The 18,654-nt window shown below is 24.0% G+C and overlaps 4 protein-coding genes across 10 annotated transcripts in view; 1 reads left to right on the forward strand and 3 right to left on the reverse strand.

Annotated features, from left to right (window-relative positions):
• Positions 1-54: 54 nt before the first annotated feature.
• On the reverse strand, positions 55-6,338 carry LOC122711678 (poly(ADP-ribose) glycohydrolase). Of its 4 annotated transcripts, none has more exons than XM_043930681.1 (11): positions 6,238-6,338; positions 3,339-3,448; positions 3,028-3,188; positions 2,820-2,936; positions 2,540-2,698; positions 2,209-2,462; positions 1,931-2,035; positions 1,696-1,860; positions 1,306-1,624; positions 993-1,227; positions 55-903 (listed from the first exon to the last, which is right to left on the reverse strand). In XM_043930681.1, the coding sequence occupies exons 2-11, from the start codon at positions 3,436-3,438 to the stop codon at positions 179-181; spliced, it is 2,340 nt and encodes a 779-aa protein (XP_043786616.1). In that variant the 5' UTR covers positions 3,439-3,448; positions 6,238-6,338; the 3' UTR covers positions 55-178. The 4 variants fall into 4 exon arrangements, with proteins under 4 accessions (XP_043786616.1, XP_043786617.1, XP_043786615.1 ...); XM_043930682.1 differs by lacking the exon at positions 6,238-6,338 and adding an exon at positions 3,528-3,899 and having other exon boundaries at positions 1,696-1,855; positions 1,935-2,035; XM_043930680.1 differs by lacking the exon at positions 6,238-6,338 and adding an exon at positions 3,528-3,899.
• Positions 5,557-12,090, forward strand: LOC122711677 (pleckstrin homology domain-containing family M member 2). The gene is given in 10 exon segments (XM_043930679.1): positions 5,557-5,730; positions 5,733-5,912; positions 6,830-7,025; positions 7,098-7,285; positions 8,227-8,421; positions 8,491-10,194; positions 10,279-10,503; positions 10,580-11,161; positions 11,228-11,347; positions 11,464-12,090. Coding segments are annotated over 10 exon segments (3,561 nt in total). The 5' UTR covers positions 5,557-5,676; the 3' UTR covers positions 11,581-12,090.
• Positions 12,091-13,148: 1,058 nt separating this feature from the next.
• Positions 13,149-15,043, reverse strand: LOC122711695 (39S ribosomal protein L47, mitochondrial). Its single transcript, XM_043930703.1, has 5 exons — positions 14,919-15,043; positions 14,480-14,647; positions 14,175-14,389; positions 13,929-14,088; positions 13,149-13,846 (listed from the first exon to the last, which is right to left on the reverse strand). Exons 1-5 carry the CDS (start codon positions 15,038-15,040, stop codon positions 13,705-13,707), a joined length of 807 nt encoding a protein of 268 aa, XP_043786638.1. The 5' UTR covers positions 15,041-15,043; the 3' UTR covers positions 13,149-13,704.
• Positions 15,044-15,464: 421 nt separating this feature from the next.
• The window catches only part of LOC122711630 (plexin domain-containing protein 2), a 30,622-nt gene continuing 27,432 nt past the window's right edge, over positions 15,465-18,654 (reverse strand). For all 4 annotated transcript variants that reach the window (XM_043930613.1, XM_043930612.1, XM_043930611.1 and 1 more), the window contains 6 exons: positions 18,522-18,654; positions 18,222-18,414; positions 17,909-18,118; positions 17,434-17,832; positions 17,210-17,346; positions 15,465-17,123 (listed from right to left, as the gene is read on the reverse strand). The exon at positions 18,522-18,654 is cut by the window's right edge and continues 206 nt beyond it. In XM_043930613.1, coding sequence (XP_043786548.1) covers positions 17,055-17,123; positions 17,210-17,346; positions 17,434-17,832; positions 17,909-18,118; positions 18,222-18,414; positions 18,522-18,654 — 1,141 coding nt within the window. In that variant the 3' untranslated portion in view covers positions 15,465-17,054. The remainder of the gene's footprint in view (positions 17,124-17,209; positions 17,347-17,433; positions 17,833-17,908; positions 18,119-18,221; positions 18,415-18,521) is intronic.

An 18,654-nucleotide genomic window follows, 5' to 3' on the forward strand; every position in this document is an offset into this window, starting at 1 on the left:
TTTGTTTGAATATTAATCAATATAATATAGTAAGAAAAACACAATATTTGCAAAATTAATTACTTTTTTATTTATTCGTATTATTACATTATATACAAAGTACATATGTGTTTAGAAAGTCTTGTGTCAAAATTTAATAAAGTAAAAGAATTATTTAATTATAAATGCTTAAAAATTTTTAACTTGTTCGTTGAAAAAAATCTGAAATTTTTCTTTGTCCAGATTTTTTAGTTGGCGATTCATTTTTATTTGGAACTATAGAGTTTTCACCTAAAGTTTGAATTAATTTGTATGTATTATGTGTATCTGTAGAAGTCTTCATTGATTGATGATTTTCATCTTTGGTCGAATCACTACAACCACTATCCGAGTATTGTGAAATAAGATCTTGTTTTGTATCTAATAATTCTAAACCAGATAATCGGCATTCTTGAATCGTTTTAGTCTGTGTCGTATCTTCCGAAACTTTCCATAAAGACTGTTTTCTTTTTTTCTCTACATTATCTCTATCATAAATTTGTCCTTCTTTTTTCTTTATATTATCTTTACTTTGAATCTGTTCTTTTTCCACAATTCTTTTAACGTCTATATATTCTTCTTTTAAAATCTCCGTTTTTCTTTTACTATTAGTATCTTCATCAATATTAGTTAACCAACCTTGTATTTTTTCTTCTTCCGTTTCAGGATATTTTTTATCTAACTGAAAAGATCTTTTTTCTCCATTATTAATGCTTTTATTTTTTTTCAAAATTTCTTTTGTTATAGAGACTTTTGTATGAATATTTGTATTTAAATGTTGTGTAAATGATTTTATTTTACTACGATTATACAAAAAACGATAAAAATCTAAGTTTCCTGTTGAAGCAAATTCTTGATACTGCACCAACAATGAAAAAATATGAGCTAAAACATATAATATAATGAATTTTTTCATATATTTTAAAAATATTTTAAATAATATATTTAAAAAATATTTGAATATGAATTACTACCTATATTTATTTCATGTTTTACGAAGTGCATGTACATTTCAGCAATAGCATCTCGTAAATTTGTATCCCCAAAAGTAAAATAAACCATTGATCGACCTGCTACAGCTGCAGCCATTAATTGTAATAAAACTTTCAATTTTGGATTTCCACGAAATGCACCACATCCCCAGTTTCCAGTTGCAACAGCAGGAAGATTGTTCTTGCTATCTTCGCAACCGACAAATCCTACATATGCCTATAAAAAAATATAAAAATTATTAAAATTTACATAATTAATTAACTATTATTTTTAATATATTAATTAATTTTAAACCTTATTAAGTTCTCTTGTTATATTATTTATGTTGAATTGCGATTGTGTATGTGTAAAATAAAGAGCATCTATTGCAACGATAGATGTTAATCGTCTTCCGCTACTGTCTTTAGGTGTTTCATCAACATAGTCTCCAACCCATTTAAAAGTGTTACTATAACCTTTATATTTACTATATCTTTCAATACCACTGACAATTAATGCTTCAGTGTCATCTAATTCTTCCGTAACAAGCATTGTTACCATTAATTCAGGACAAATAACAAATCTTATTTCTTCTTGTACACATCCTAACCCAAGAACACCACCACCTACATATCTAAAAGTATTTTATATTTTTATAAATGTATTTTGATAAATGTTAATCTCATTAAATACTGAAGAATATACTTGTTAGCAAAATCCACTTGTAAAAATCCAGTTCCTTCTGTTTCTATTGTTCCTTTACTTGTAATATGTAGAGGTAACAATTTCTGTACTTGTTCATCCCATTTTGGACAATCGGATTTAGGAATATATCGTCGTTGAATTGTTACTACACCTTCTGGGGCTGCTCTATGGGAAAATTATAATAAATAATATATTGGTTCTCTATATATGTATCATTAAATAAATATTAACGTACCCACCTTTAGATGTTACTCTGCGAAAATAATGAAATATACATTTCATTTTTTCCATTACAGATTCACACTTATTCCATTTTCCTTCTTTATATGCTGAAAATAACCTATATAAATGTATTATATTAATATATTAAATGAGTTCTTTTAATTATTTTATAATTATTTATAATTATTTATAATTATTTTTGCATTATTTTACATTGTATTATTTATACAATGTCAATTTTTAATAGTCATATTCAATTTTAATTTGGTTAAAAACTGCATAACAAAATACCTATTGAAATTGATGTATGGGTATTTTCCATATTCAGATTGTGGATTAGTTGAATTACGTCTTGGAAATGTACAAAAAAATGCATTAGCTAGTAAAGAGGCGATTTGTAACTGGCTAAGACTTATTGCACCATTAGTGTGGCGTTTTAAAAGAGGCACTGAACCTGTTACCAAAACAGGAAGTTGCAAAGCAAGCTGAACCATTTTTGGCATTAATACTTCAAAGAAAATATTTGCTTCTTCTTCATCAAGTACCTTTAGTTTGGAATTATTATAATGAAAATATCTAAGAATATATTGAAAAAAAATATAAAGAATTTTTAAGGTATTACCTCAGAAAAGAAATGATGAAGTGCAGTAAAATCCCAACGTTGTGCATATATGTGATTATAAGAAAGTATTGCATTTTCTAGTTGATGGGTTGAAATAAAATTTTGAAGTAATGATTCTTGTATTATTTCCCATCTGTTTCGACAACGTCTAGTTCCATTCTATAATGAAATATAAATTTAATATCAATTAATTAATTACTATTTAATTAAATATCAATTATTATATTATTTAATCATTTTGACTTATTTATAAATTTTATATATATTATCATTTACTTACCTCATCTATTGGATATACACTATGTTTTGAATGTGGCATTCTAACATAATCCTGACACCATTTTTCTACTTGATATGTAGGATATGGTTTTGGTGTTCCACGTGCGGGTAATGGTAACTATTTTAAAATATATTATTTAAAGATAAATTCATTTTTAAAATAAATTCATATATATTAATGAAAATTATTTATTGAATTTAATATTCACCGATATTAATACTATATGAGATGAAGATGGACAAATAGGTGGTAATTCTTGACAATCATATATACCTAAACCTTTATGTATTTCATCCATGTTTACACCTTTCCATTCAGGTACATCATCCACAGGTTCTGGTTCAGTAATATCAACTAACATTGAACTTGCTTTATGAAATAGAAATAAATAATTAATTAAAACATATATATATTATATAAAATATATATATATATATATAATACATATGTAGTATACACTCAATTTTAATTTTCCCGAATTTCAAATTTTCAAAGTTAAATGTTTAATTAATATCTTACAATCATCAGAATTTACAGGATTATTTGTCATATTATCTACATCGTTGAAGATATCTGGGGAGAGCGTTTCCTCGTCAAGCGACAATCCGGGATCCGACATAATTCTTTAACTAAGAGAATTACAAATAAAATATAATAATAATAAAATATAACAATAAATAATACAGTGAAATGAAAATTCTTACGTACAAAAATAAAACGATGTGTAAAAACTATATAATGCATCTCAAAAATAAAATAATCTTGAAGTGACAATAAATTATCACAATAATGAAAAATTTTTCAATAATTCTTTAAAATATCGTTTCAAATATGTATAATTATTAAAACCAATATTATGCGTATATTGCTTTGGCGCCACAATTCTTCGTGATAAATGTATTGCGGGAAAATTAGACATAACGGTACATAAAAAGAAAATTTTATTTAATAATATTAAATAATATTTTTATAAATTATATTAAAAGTTACATTTGCACTTTACATCTGAATATTCTTTACACTTCTATATAATAGTACGCAACATTTCGTAAGTACTGAAATTGCATGAAACACAAATTATTATGAATAAGATATAAATCGAATGTACCGTTTAGGGGAAATTCAATTAATAGGGGAAAAATATTTTAGAATATGTTTTTAATAATTAAAATAATTATTTACATGAAATGCAAAATTGTTTACTTTTATTGTATTCTTTGCAAATTTAGAAATTATTAGAATAACTTATATATTATAGGAACAATTTGTAAGCTAATTTGTTATACAAGATATATATATATATATATATATACACACTATATGTATATAAATAAATTTTAATAAAAAAATATATTTTTTACATTTCTTATGATATAAATAATACAATAAAAAAATATAAATAAATAAGATATTAAAATTCATATACATAGTTATTTTATTAATAAGATTTAAGAAAATTTTATTGATCATAGAAAATTCTATTTCTTATAGAATAAATTTTCTTACTTAACTGTTGATCATATTAGATATTACTTTTTTATCTTTTATCTATATATTTATGCGTATGTAATCTAAATACGAAAAAAATAAAAAAAAAGTATCACTCTATAACATCTCATATTATACTATATTTTTACATATCTTTTTTTTAATACATTATAAAAATATATTGTATCTAAAAATAAAGTCTCTAAAATTTAATAAAGTAAGAAATTTTTTCATGTTATAAATTATTTTTGAATTTATCTTAAAATTTATTTGTAATTTGAAAATTATTAGAAATTATTTACAGAAAACATATCTTTTTTAAAATAAAGATTGAAATTTTATAATTTTAGATTGGATATTAAATAAATGATGTAACTATTAATGTAACTAATGCAATCATTTTATAATGTATTTATCATATACTTCAATTATTTTTTTTAAATAATTATGCATTTGATATCGACATTTTTTTTTTTTTAAATTGTCGATATGTCAAACTTAAAAATAGCATAAATCGACAACAGGCAATTCAAAATGTACAATATATTTAAAAAAAGTTTATAATATAAGAAAATGATAATTATACATGTTATGCATATACCCTTTAACCTAGCATGACAAATTTCATTGATCCATTAAAATCATACTATTTATCATACAGAAAAATGTTTTATTTACGTGCACAATAAATTATCTACTATTTAAGTGAAATATATAACATAGATAACTTATATAGATAAGTTATATGATAATTATTATTAAATGAATATATACAAGTTATTTTAGAATATTTAAAATATTAACAAAAATCGGAGTATATATAACATTTTAATATTAATTAAATAATAATAAAAAAAGATTAAAAAACAATTTGTTACTAAATTTGATACAAAAATTTAATCAATCTTTTTACCTTTTAAAAAACATTTAATATCAAAATAATTTTAATTAATAATATCAATTATTTTTTTCATATTTTTTATAATATATATATATATATATATATATATATATATATATTATATGAATTTCTTGATATTGTAATAATTTTTTTGATCTAAAATTAATTATACATAAAATTATAATTTATATTATTAATGAATAATATTAATTTAACATAAATGAATAGAATCTTGATTCTAATTAAATAATTTATATTGAAATATACAATAAAGAAAAATTGAGAATTGCATATGTTACTTGTTAAGAATGTTTATCCAAATGAATGTTTAAATTCTATTATCTCTAATCGGCTTGATAGTTAATACAAATCCAATAAGGATATCGCAAATAATAAAAAAAAATAAAGGAAAGACAATTATAAAGAGAAGTTTGATATTGGCGCCTGGCCTGCGCTTAGCTAAAATCAATGACTCTACCCGGCGAATGTGTCAGTGTGACTTCACCAACGTCGCGTCGAAGCCGTTTCGTCTTCCTCGACTTCGACATTTTCTTTCTTTTCCTTTGAAATTCGTGTTATCTTATGATGAGAATCATGTAAGATTAGAGATCGATATGCCGAGTCAAGAAGATATGGACCTTTGTACCGATAAGGTACTGTCCAAGGGAAGAATACTTCAAGAATTAACCAAAGCTGTCAAATTGGTGAGTGCTGTCTACTTCAATGTGGAAAAGACGTATCAAGGCCATACGTCGTCTGTATACATATATATATATATGTACTTTCCTTTCTCGAATTTTGATATATATCGAACTATTGACGTTCTACTCTCCTATGAAATTCTTCTTAAATGACTGAGATAGATTTTCATTCCTTTTTCCTCGCAGATAAAAAACGACTTTCTTAAAGTACTTAACCATGACGAAACAGCTGAAACTGAAGTGACATGCACTTACATGCTCGGTTGTGCGTCAAACATTTAACAGTTAAATGAGTTTTATTATCTTTATTGTTTTTGAATGCGCGAACCTGTGTTGAAGAAGTACATGTGCTCCTCTCGTCATCACGATTTCCCGTTTCTCACTTGCAACTTACTCAACATCTTGTTCCACGTCGTGACTCCTCCACTGACGTACGTGCCTTTACCTCTTTGTTCGTATAATTGTCAGTCAATTATATTAATTCATTATTATTCTGTGAGATCCTTGGGGGGATCGATGAATCTTGAAATTGTCATCTTATGAATTATTTCATATTTTCGCAAAATAATAAAATTTCAACACTTTAATTTTGATTATTCGTTATTGTTGATATCGTAATTATTGGACGTTTAATATTTTATTTTTTTGCTTAATATTCATAATAATTATTAAGAAATATAAATATGTTATATTTCTCTATGAGAAATAATTACTAAAATATCTAATTACTTTTTAGACTAAATATCTTCATCCGAAAAATAATTTTTCATATATTGACAAAAATTTAATTTACAATATAAATATAAGTAACATATTTAATTAAATTTGCATATTAGAATTATTAATATTGAAAATTACTCAATAAAATTATGTTAGTTTTATAATTTAATAAACATGATATTTTTATTTGTATTTATTAGGTTTATGCTCAAAGTTTATATGGCACAGTAGTCTTAGATGGTGATTCTTGGTTGGTCTACTGGTTAGATAGAGCTTTACGCCATGGATTACGCGTAGAAAGACATGGATATTGGGGCACAGCTCGTGAACTTAGTCATCAAGATACTGTTGTTGTAATTCATGCTCTTCAGAGTGTGTTAACTTCCATTGGAAAAGGTAAAAATATTTAACATTATAAATTTTAATGTTTACAAAAAAAAATTATAATGCATCTTTATATTTTTTTAGGCAGGGCATGGCTTTATCATACTCTTAGTGAAGGCAGCTTTGAAAGTTATTTAGCTTGCTTATTACGAGATACAAAAACATTAAAAAAACAATATTTTCCACATGCACTTGTTCGAGATGCAGATAAAACTAATCAATTAGTTAATCTTCTTGCTGGTTTAGAAAATGTGTCTTTCACATTGCAACTGGTATGTAGAATTATTATATGAAATATTAATAAAATTTTATTAATATTTATTATAATATTATTTTTCTATTAGGTGTATCAAATATTAATATTTCATATATTTTATATTAGTATTTATATTTTGCAATTTACATTTTATACACACACAAAATATAAAAATCAATTATATCAATATTGTTTTGTATAATCAGCATTTTATAATTAATATAAAAATGTAAATATGTTTTATATAAATATGTTTTATAATTTTTATTTTACATTCTCAATTGATATCAGTGTGTATCATTCCATGGTTACAATTATCTCAATAATAAATTATGTTTGATATTTAAAAAGAGATGAATTTGTTTTTATGAATTTAAAAACAATAAGTTATCATATGAATCTATTTTTTTTTTTATTATTATATATACTGTCTCTTGTTTATGGAAAATCCTTTGCATAAAAATTTAGAGATATATTTACCAAAAAATATTTATATTATGAAAAAATATAAGGAATTCAAAATATAATATATAATATTAATTTTATTTATTGTATTAATTTTTGTATTAAATTAATACAAAAATAAAAGATAGTAAAAACATATGATATTAAATAATCAAATGAAAGAGATCAAAAATTAAAGTAGAGTATTGATATATTTTGATATATTTTAAGAATTCATATAAAAAGCAGAATATATAAAATCATATATGTAAAAATATAGTTTCATGTAGTTACAATGCTTGTTTTATTTTAAATTCATTTGAAAATTATTCAGAATAATAAGAAAGATATTGATGAAGCATATATTATGTATAGCCATAAAATTATCCTTAAAAATTATACTTTTATAGAATTATTAATTATATTTAATTTTATTTATTAAAACTTACATTAATTTTAAGTCATTGATCTTATTATTTTATATTAAAATAAATTTTAATTATTTTAATATAGGATGTCACATATCTGGATATTTGTAATTACATGCCTCAAAGACCTATGAGTGTAAATCCTTCTGGAACTATATTATCATTACATCTCAGATCATCCAGTGTTTCTTCAAGTCTGGCTTCTCCAGGTGATAGTGGAGTTGCTTTTGATAGTGACATGGATCTTGCTAATGAAACAGATGCTAGTAGTTATAAAGAGGTATACTTTTAAATTAATATTCATTAAAATAAGGAAATATTAAATTATATATTTTTTTCATATTTTTAGGAAGATTTTCATGTAGAAGAAATTCCGAGGTATCGGAATAATAGATACAAAACAATAATGAATAACTGTATAGAAGACAATAAAAATTTCAGTTCCAGTGATTCAAGCGAAGATGGAAAAACACCTACTCAATCACCTGGAATAGTTACCAAATTTCAAACAACCATTATGACAAAAAGCGATATAGCAAATCAAAACTTAACCAGAAAACTTGATGATAATGAGCTTAACTGTTCCAGTTTGGATACTTTAAAAGATTATGATTTTTACAGTAAGAGCTTAGATGAGTCAAAGTTAGATAAATTAAATAGTAAAAATGATAATGGAGTTAAAGACTTAAATAAAAGAACTACATATTATAGCGATGGTGGTTATAGCTTTAAAAGAAATATTGATCCTCGAAATTCATATGTAATCAATAATGATACAAATCTCTTAGAACTTAGTATGACCATTTCAGATTGCGAAAATATAGAACCTCCATATGGTATCTTGAATACTATCAATATGATTGATGCTAGTATTTTATCATCTTCTAGCTCAGAAGCTATAGTACAACGTAGACAACGTAAAAAAAAACGCGGAGAAAGTAAGAAACGCGTTAGTTTTCATGAAGATATCTTAAAAACTATGAAATTGGATGATGATGAAAATTATGCGGATTTTTCTATGAGTTTTTTAAAACCTAATTCAATTCAGAAAAAAGATACACAAAAAGGAAGATATAGTTGGTGTGCTCATGGAGATTCTCCTTATATTCAAAAGAATGTTAATTCCAGAAATGTACATTCAGATTATTATTCCTATTCATCATCATCGAGTACATTTGATAGCGATTGTGAAAAAAAAGGATCGCCAAAGATTTGTGAACAATTATCGTGTCAAAACAATTGTAAATGTGCTTGTGGATTATCACTTTTAGAACGAGGTGCTCCAGAAGGTCAAGAAGATCCTGGAAAAGCATTTAGACCGAAAATGGAAATTGAATTAAAAGAAAATGAAGCACAAGAAGCATATATTGTTGAAAAAGAATATGGAAATATCATAGAGGATCCTCCAACAAAAGTTCAAATGCCTTGTCCATCTAATTCGAAAAAGTATACTAATTCTGGCGATTGGTCAGATATTGATAGTACTACTACATCAGATCTAGAGGAACGTAGAAATAGTAGACATTTAGCTTCACCATCAAAGAAACGTAACATTACATCAATATTAACGGGAGAAAATAGCAACAAATTATTGACTCCATCTTTAAGACAAGCTCCTTCTAAAACATCATTATTAAGTAGATTTTTAAAATCTATTACCGAGAGAAAATTTGAAGTTAAAAGAAGTAAAAAGTCACAAAAAACGAATCCTTTATATATCACAGGTATTAAAACAACTTATGATTCTTTTAAAGAATTTAATGATAATTTGGATCGAGAAATTCAAGAAAACGTAGCAGCGGAAAAACAAGAATTTAGTGGAGAAAAAGTTAGCTTAAAATTAAGAGAACTATTTAAGAAACATATTTATAGAGACAAAACAGAAGAGTTATATAAAGTATATAAAGTTAGAAGTTCATATATGACAAATGGAGAAAGTAAACCGATGATCGCTTTATTAACTGATAAAACATTATATTTAACAGGTTCGAAAGTAGATCATACTTACAGTAATCAATTCGTTATTCCTTATAACGAATTGGATGTTATAATGGTAGGTTTTATTTATAATAAAAAATATTATAATAAATAACATTATATTTATAAAGTTTAAATATTAAAAATATATTTTTTTTAGATTGGACCAAATGCACAAACAATATTATTATCTAATGCAGATTATGAGATGCAATATTTATTTTCTACGGGAAGTTCTCAAACTACTTCAGAATTAATTTCTCATTTAGAAATGGCTATAAGGAGATCTCCGATAAAACCAAGGCTTCCAGCTGTTAAAGTATTAAGTTATGAAGATATGCATATTTTAAGGCAATCACTTCTTTGTGATACTGCTGTTCATTCTGTATGTATATATTTTTGTATTGAAACACAAAAAAAAGAGTTAATTTTTTTATAAATTAGTGCAATTTATATTTTAGGATGAAAAGATTGAACATTACAATCTTATTTATATAGAAGATGAACATATGTCACCACCTAGCACGCCATGTGGTCCAACAAAAGAAGGTGATCTTATGTATAGACCACATACGTATCAACAACTTCATCCTAATGCTCCAACTAATCCATGGGAAGCTGGATATTTTGTTCTTAAAGGTGGAGTTGTTTATATGTTTACGGATGCAAGTCAACGATTACCAAAAAGAGCCATTCCATTGAAAGGTGGTCTTTGTCAAGGATGTCGAAGAATTCCCAATTCTCATCGTCCTCACACGTTCGAAATACTCTTAAAACCGAATAAGTCCTTTCAATTTGCCGCTCCAGATGAATATGTTGCATCAGAATGGTTACAAAGTTTCGTTCAAAGCGCCTCTGGATTGTTCGATATTTCAGAAAAAAGAGAACCATTACCATGTAGCCTTATTACAACTACTAAACATTTAGTAGCTATGAAAGAAGTATTTCCTGGCAAACAACGTGGACAAACACTTTCTTGTGCTTCTGTAGAAGACCTCACAGCTTTCAGAGTACCATTAACTCAACAATCTTGGTGTATATTGGTATGTAATCAAAATTATAAATATCTATATTATTGTATAATTTTTTTTTTTATACAATATTTTCAGGAGTTTGCATGTCGAGAAGTACATGAAAGTAGTGGTGATTGGGTCATATATTTTACAAATTATACAGAATTATGTACCTTTAGAGAAATTCTAGAAACATTGTGGGCTGATGCAAGTTTGGTACGAATTTTTTTACTTTTAATTATTATACAAAATTATTAATAAAAAATAAAATAAAAAATATTTTTGATTATATATAATTTATATATAATTTTAAAAAATTTGTATTTTTTTAGGGTGAATTTCCTATGATGACGCTTCCGCCAGAAGATAAGCTTCATCGACGTTGCTCAGATGCCAGTAAAGAGTTAGAACTTGCATGGCAATATTTATTACCTTCAATAATTGATTAAATAATAAGATGTAACGATAGACAATAGTTATCGTATCATTCTATTCAGGAATAGAAATTGATAAAATATAAATATTTGATGAATTCATACAACACAGATATTACAACAATCGATAAAATCGAATATTATATTATAAACAAATAATCACACAAAATCAACACTCTATGTTTTTCGATACAAGAGTGATAAAACATAAAAGATTATATAACTATAAATATTTAGTAACACGTAATGTCAATGTGCTAATTTAATAAAATGGTGCAATATCTTTTTAATAGTATAAACTATAGTATTTATTATTGATAACAGCACACAGGACTGTAATATATATATAATGATGAATGCATCAAAAATCACTGTGTCAGTTAACATGAATGTCTATATAATCATATTTAATCTGCATTTGAAAATGCACTATAGATACCAAATGATAGATTTAATAAAAATAACATTAAGGCTTAGTGCAGCTTCTGTAATGAAAGAACATTCTATAAATTGCTTTTAAAGTAAGTGTATGACATATAATTAACATTCCTACTAATAATAATATTGATAATGATAATAACACCTTTTTAATTTTATTTTTTATATTTTTTGTTTATAATACATATATATGTATATATATATATATATATATATATATGTGTGTGTGTGTGTGTGTGTATATATATGTAAGTATATATTTTAGTGATTTAAAAATTTTATTTATATTCTTAATTTTTTAAAAATGAATCATTGAATATATTGCCATATTATATTCAAGGTGCTTTTATTCATTAACTCAATATTTAAATATTGATTAAATAATTAATATTTTGCTATCATGGCGTTATATTTTGTGCAATTATAATTAAATTATATATTAAAATTAAAATTATATAATAAATTATATAATTAAATTATATATCAAGAAAAATTAAAAGCATATTTTTTTTAAATATCAAAAATGACTCTTAATAGGAGAAATAATTTTATATGCCAAAGAAGTTTCTTTTCATTCGAAAATCAATTTTGTGTTATGATTTAACGAATAAATTCATATATTTTTATTTTAATGTCATATCTTATACTTTTTTATTATTAAGAACTATGTGAATCGATACAACCTGTAAATCATTGTGAATAAAATTTTAATTCTATACAATTATATACATCGTTTCATGTAGTCAATTCATGTAATTAATTCGTTTCATGTACAATTGTGATAAAGCATTCATAAGACTTAGTAATGTATGCAATTTTATTATGAAATTTGCGCATATTATATAATAAAAATTCGAATATAATTAATATATTAGTTTCTATTATTTAAAGAAAAAAAAATGTTATAAATTTTACGTGTTAAAATTTAAGCATGTTTTTTAAATGTTATATGAAAGTTTTGCACAATACTAATATTACTATTTATGTTTAAAAAAGTCACAAACAAAAATAATAAATAAAAATAAAATTGTAACAAAATAAAAGTAAAAACTTATCTCATTCTTTCTTCTTATAATAAAAATATAATAAAATTTGAATTTAAATTGTCTTAAACAAGAAAGAGTGAAAGAAAGTATAGTAATATCTTAAACCTTTTACATTACTTTTATTATAATAAATTCTTCTACATAATTACAATTTGTTTATACATTTATATAGTTATTTTAACTAAATGCATATTTATGGTGAATGAAAATGTGTGTGTGTGTGTGCGCGCGCGCGCGCGTGTGTGTGCATTCACAAATATTTAATTAATCACTATATTCAATTACTACATACTTTTACTTTATATTAACAATTCTCTATTTCCTTTTTTTTTTAAAGTTTTTAAATACTAAAATACAATTATATAATATTAGAAAAATTAAACATTGTTATAAGATTATACAGTCAACAATTGTGATAATGAATTACATAATTCTGATAAAGATGCAAATAAAAATAATGCAATATTTAATGACCTGAAAATTATTAAATTATTTATAATATATATTGAAATATTTGTTATAAAAATATAATGTGAATTTAATTTTTTAATATTATATAATGATATAAAATATTTTAATATTGTCAAACTTAAAATATTTGTTTAATTTTATAATATATTTAAAATGCTAGAAATATACAACAAAAGAAATATACTTAATCGCATATATAATGTCCATCTGCTTTTCTACTTCGTTTTATTTTTTCTATATTTGCCAATGGATATTGTTCTTTCACAGCTTCCATATCAAGATTGGGGAAAATTCTCATCAAAGTAGCTACCTGATTATTTTGGCGACTAAAAAAAATTAATAATATCTTAAAGAAATCTATTAAAAAATATAATTATTTTAAAAAATATTTTATAAAACGATACAAACTTTCGTAATTTACGTTTTTCATTCCAAAGCTTTTCTCTATAAAGTCGTAAAAATTTACGAACTGCATATCCACCATATCCAAATTGGTGTTTTTTATGCCATGCAGAATTCATATATTTTGGTATAGAATATTGACGCAAACGATAAAGAAAACGTATACCTATATAGAAAATTCAAAATATAGTTTATTTATTTGTAATTTTTTTTCTATTTTACAACATATATTAAATATATAAAATATTTTACCAAGAGCATTATATTTGAATTCTACAGGTCGCTCTCCAGTTGTTCCAATCTCAAGCATATGATATGCTCTGTTTCGTTCACGTACTACAGATTCTAAATTAGACATACTATCTTCAACTTTATCAATTCTTTCAGGATTTGGAAAATATTTCCATTCTTGTTTATAAGCTTCTTCCATAGTTAAAAGCATATTGCGTTCTTTTAATAATACAAACCTTAAATTTAAATTTTTAATTCAATTCTTATTAATATGATTTATATATTATATTTTATAATATTTATATATTATAATATTTATATCTTACCATAATTTATGAAGTTCTTCATTACTTTTTAATCTTAATTCATCTTTTCGCCATGAACGTCCTACACGTATTTTATCCTTTTCCCAATTTTTTGGATCATCAAAAAATTCCATCAAATCATTATTTTTAAATGTAGTATGAATGAATGCACATTGAAAAGTAGACATCCTATATTAGATTTTTGTATTAATCTTATATTAATTATATTATCAAATATTATGTATAGAATATAATTATAAAATATAGATTCATAAAAATTATTAATTAAAATATAAAATATTATTAAATAAAAAATTTATAAATAAATATTTGTTATATTTGTTATATTTGTATCTTCATATTTATGCTAAATAATAAAAAAAATCATTCAGAATATATAACCTCTTATTGAATTTAAAATAATTTTATAAATAAAATATATAAAATAAATCATAAAAACCTTGGAATAAATATCGGAATAGAAACTGAATTAACATTTTGTGATAAAGTCAAATTTGTAAATAGTTTTGTCACATTATTTACACCTTTAGAAACTTGCATAGCTTTTGTGAAAGCCGCCATTTTACTAGCAGAAATTACGATATCAAATAACTTTCGATAAGATTTTGTAAAATATCGATATAGCAAAAAATTAAAATAGTATCGATATAATATATAATATAATAAACATTTATTATAAATTATTGATAAATACATATTAAAAATTAAAAAGTTATATTTCATTCAGTATTATTTAAAATACTAAAAGAAATGAAAAAATAATGAAACAGATGAAATATTAAAAAGTATAAAAATATTTAATTTCTATAAATGCGTATGAAAAATCATAATTATAATTTTTTTCAAAATCATAAATATAATTTTATTATATGTATATATATATAATTTTATTATAAAGAAATAAAAATATATATGAAATTAAAACATATTTTTCGTAATAATTATAATATTTATTATCACAAACTATCAGTTAGATCATATACAATAATGTGAGAAAAATTAATGATTTTCATAAAGTAATTTTATTTAAAAAAAATCATACTATTTTTTAAATTAATGTAATTTTTAACAATTTTTTTATCATTAATTATAAAAAGTTTGTATAATGATAATCTTCAATATGAGGAAAATACTTAATATATTTTATTGCCAATAAATGTATCAAAAAGTTATTTAAGGGCACCTTTCGCGACATTAATTATAGTTACAATCATATAAAAATTATATTGCTTTAATGTACTACTATATACACTGGTGATCTAATGTTACAAATGAATTTTTCACATTGCCTTCTTATGTATCTAAGATAGGTGCTCATATATTTAAAAATCTTTTCATAAAATATATTTATATAATTATTTATATATTTTATATATATATATATATATGTATATACATGTACATACACATGATATGTACATGTATATACATGTATTTAAAATTTTAAAAATGAAACTACAGTTCATAGATATATTATTTTATTTATTTAATATTATATATTATGGGAAGGGACTATGTATATTTTGGAATGTATCACTAATAAAAGAAGAAAATGAGTTTAGATGAAATGAATTTAAAAAATCATATGTTTGTTTTATGATAAAACTATCTAAATAAATTTGAAAATTTGATTAAAAATTTCATTTTTATATTTGAACTGTAGTTTCTACAGGATCAGATCAATAGATTTTTATTAAAATATTTTTCTTTACGACGCGAAGATTATACATATGTATAAATATATATTTATAAACATATAAACATATAAATATATATTTATATATATAAACAATTACTGGACTTTATATAACGATAAAAAACGAATTCTTAAACAATAACAAAGTATACCACATGATACTAAAATCACATAAACGCTTTACATCCAGGAAAAGGATTTCTTGCTCGTCTTTCGACAATACAATTATTTCGACTTAGAAAACGTGACAAATATTTTCATACAGCCAGTAAAGTAATACCAGTCTCCGTTCGTCTCTCACTGTTCATTATGCTCTAGAAATATTTTATCTTTCGAATATTGCGTTGTAGTGACTTACTTCGAAAGAAAACTTTAGAGAAATTATGCGCTGTAAAAGATCAGTTCAGTATTTTCACAAACAATAATAAGTATAAACTCATTTTTACGTATTTTTATAACATTAATATTACTGTACAAAATTTAAAACCTCAATAAACTTTCATTACGCCCGCCGAGTGAAGGTCACTTTGAAAGTTTCCTCTATATTTTTGTCACTAATGATTTAATTGCCATTTCTTCAAAAACTAATGTTATAAGTTTAAGATAATTTATAATTTGAAATACTTATTAATTTTTCCAACATAATTATATTTTGTTTAGTATAAATATATTAATAATAATTAAAAATGTTATTTTAGATTAATATCAACAAATAGATCTTATGTATCAATATATGGCAATTAATAAAGCGATATATGCATCGTTACAGAAAAACGATTCCATAGATAAACTTGCAGACTTGATATAGAGTATATTTAATAGGAAGTTTGGTCCGACAGTGCTATACTAATTGTTGACTGCATTTTGATTACATGGTTTTTACATGTGAATCGTTGCTGCCGTATAACGAGCTTCTCCTCTCCGCCAACTCCATTGACTTGGTCGATACTATTCAAAGAATAAAAAACATTTATATAAAAATAAAGTAAGTTTATTTGTCTTTTTTTATAATAATTAAATGTTATTAATCTTACCCTAATTAACATTTGTCCAGATGTACTATGAGGATTACGATAAGCATATGCGGCCCACGCAGCTAAACCTACAATTAAACTAATTACAAGAAGAATTCCAATAATTCCTGATACTCCCATATTCATATTGTCTTGAGCTAAAAATATAAAAAATAAAATATTATTAGATTAATAATAAATTATTTTAAAACTATTAAAACTATATACATAAACTAAAATCTTACAACGCTCTAAGGGACTCGTTCCAGGTTTTTCCTGTTTTACATTCATTTCACTAACAGTAACAGTTTCTTCTGAATGCATACGCAAGGCATGATTATATTCATCGATGTGTTCCTTGCACGTTGTAGTTGGTAATGGACAATTGTCAACTTCTTTTATCATGCGAACATCGCATCCATTCAAAAGCCAATCTTGTCGCGACCTGAAAGTTCCGGTACTACACTGATTTAGTTCTGAACACCATTTACATTCGAAACCTTTCAATTTTGTTAAGCAATCTCTACAATTATCCATTTCTAAACAGGTAGGTAATGCATTTAGATAAATTACTGTCCAATTCTTAATATCTTGCCGATTAAAATTTACGCGATGATATTCATAAATTGTTTTCCTGCGCACAACTGTAAATAAAAAAAAGAGTGATTTTATTATTGCTTATTATGAAATCTTTAAAATAAAATAAAATCAGATATTCACAGAACACTATTCTATCCATGATATAAGCATCGCTAAGACCGACTTTAACAGGATGGGCCGTATCTTCAATATGTTCAACCATCAATGGTATCACAGAATATACGAACACAATATCACCATTTTGATGTAAGGTCACTTGAAAGGTGAATGCTCCTGCATCAGGTTTGTCTTGCAATACAACTTTTTCCCATACGACTGTAAATGCTGTTCCTATAATTAACATTTTCATTTGTTTAAAATTTGTCTATAAATTTATGAATATGCATTTTATTTATTATTTAAAATTATAATTCATTATTTACTTGATGCTTACCATTATCGACATATTTTACGAAACTATCATTCGATAATCGAGTATCAAAATTCGCCATCAACGGGGCAATATATTGCGTAGCAGCTAACCAACTATGAACGTATTCACCAGTATATAAAAATCCTCCAGTGGCAATGGTGATGTTACGAACTTTATGACCGTAGAAAGGAAAATCAAATTTCAATTTAACTGTCTGTAAAAAGATCGAAAAAAAAAGAAAAAGAAAAAAAAAGTAACATTAATAATTCAAATGCAATATACATGTAAAGAGCGATAATTATATGTAAATTATACTCTTACCGCAGCTCGACGATGACTCTGACTGAGTAAATAATTGACTTTCAAATCTGGATGATTGTTTATATCCACCCAGTATTTTTTCCCCACAGCTTCATCGACGATAAATGTGCTATTATAATATTGGTGCGTGTCA

The sequence above is a fragment of the Apis laboriosa genome, unplaced genomic scaffold (assembly GCF_014066325.1).
Source record: "Apis laboriosa isolate Shangri-la unplaced genomic scaffold, ASM1406632v1 scaffold17_cov146, whole genome shotgun sequence".
NCBI lineage: Eukaryota > Metazoa > Arthropoda > Insecta > Hymenoptera > Apidae > Apis > Apis laboriosa.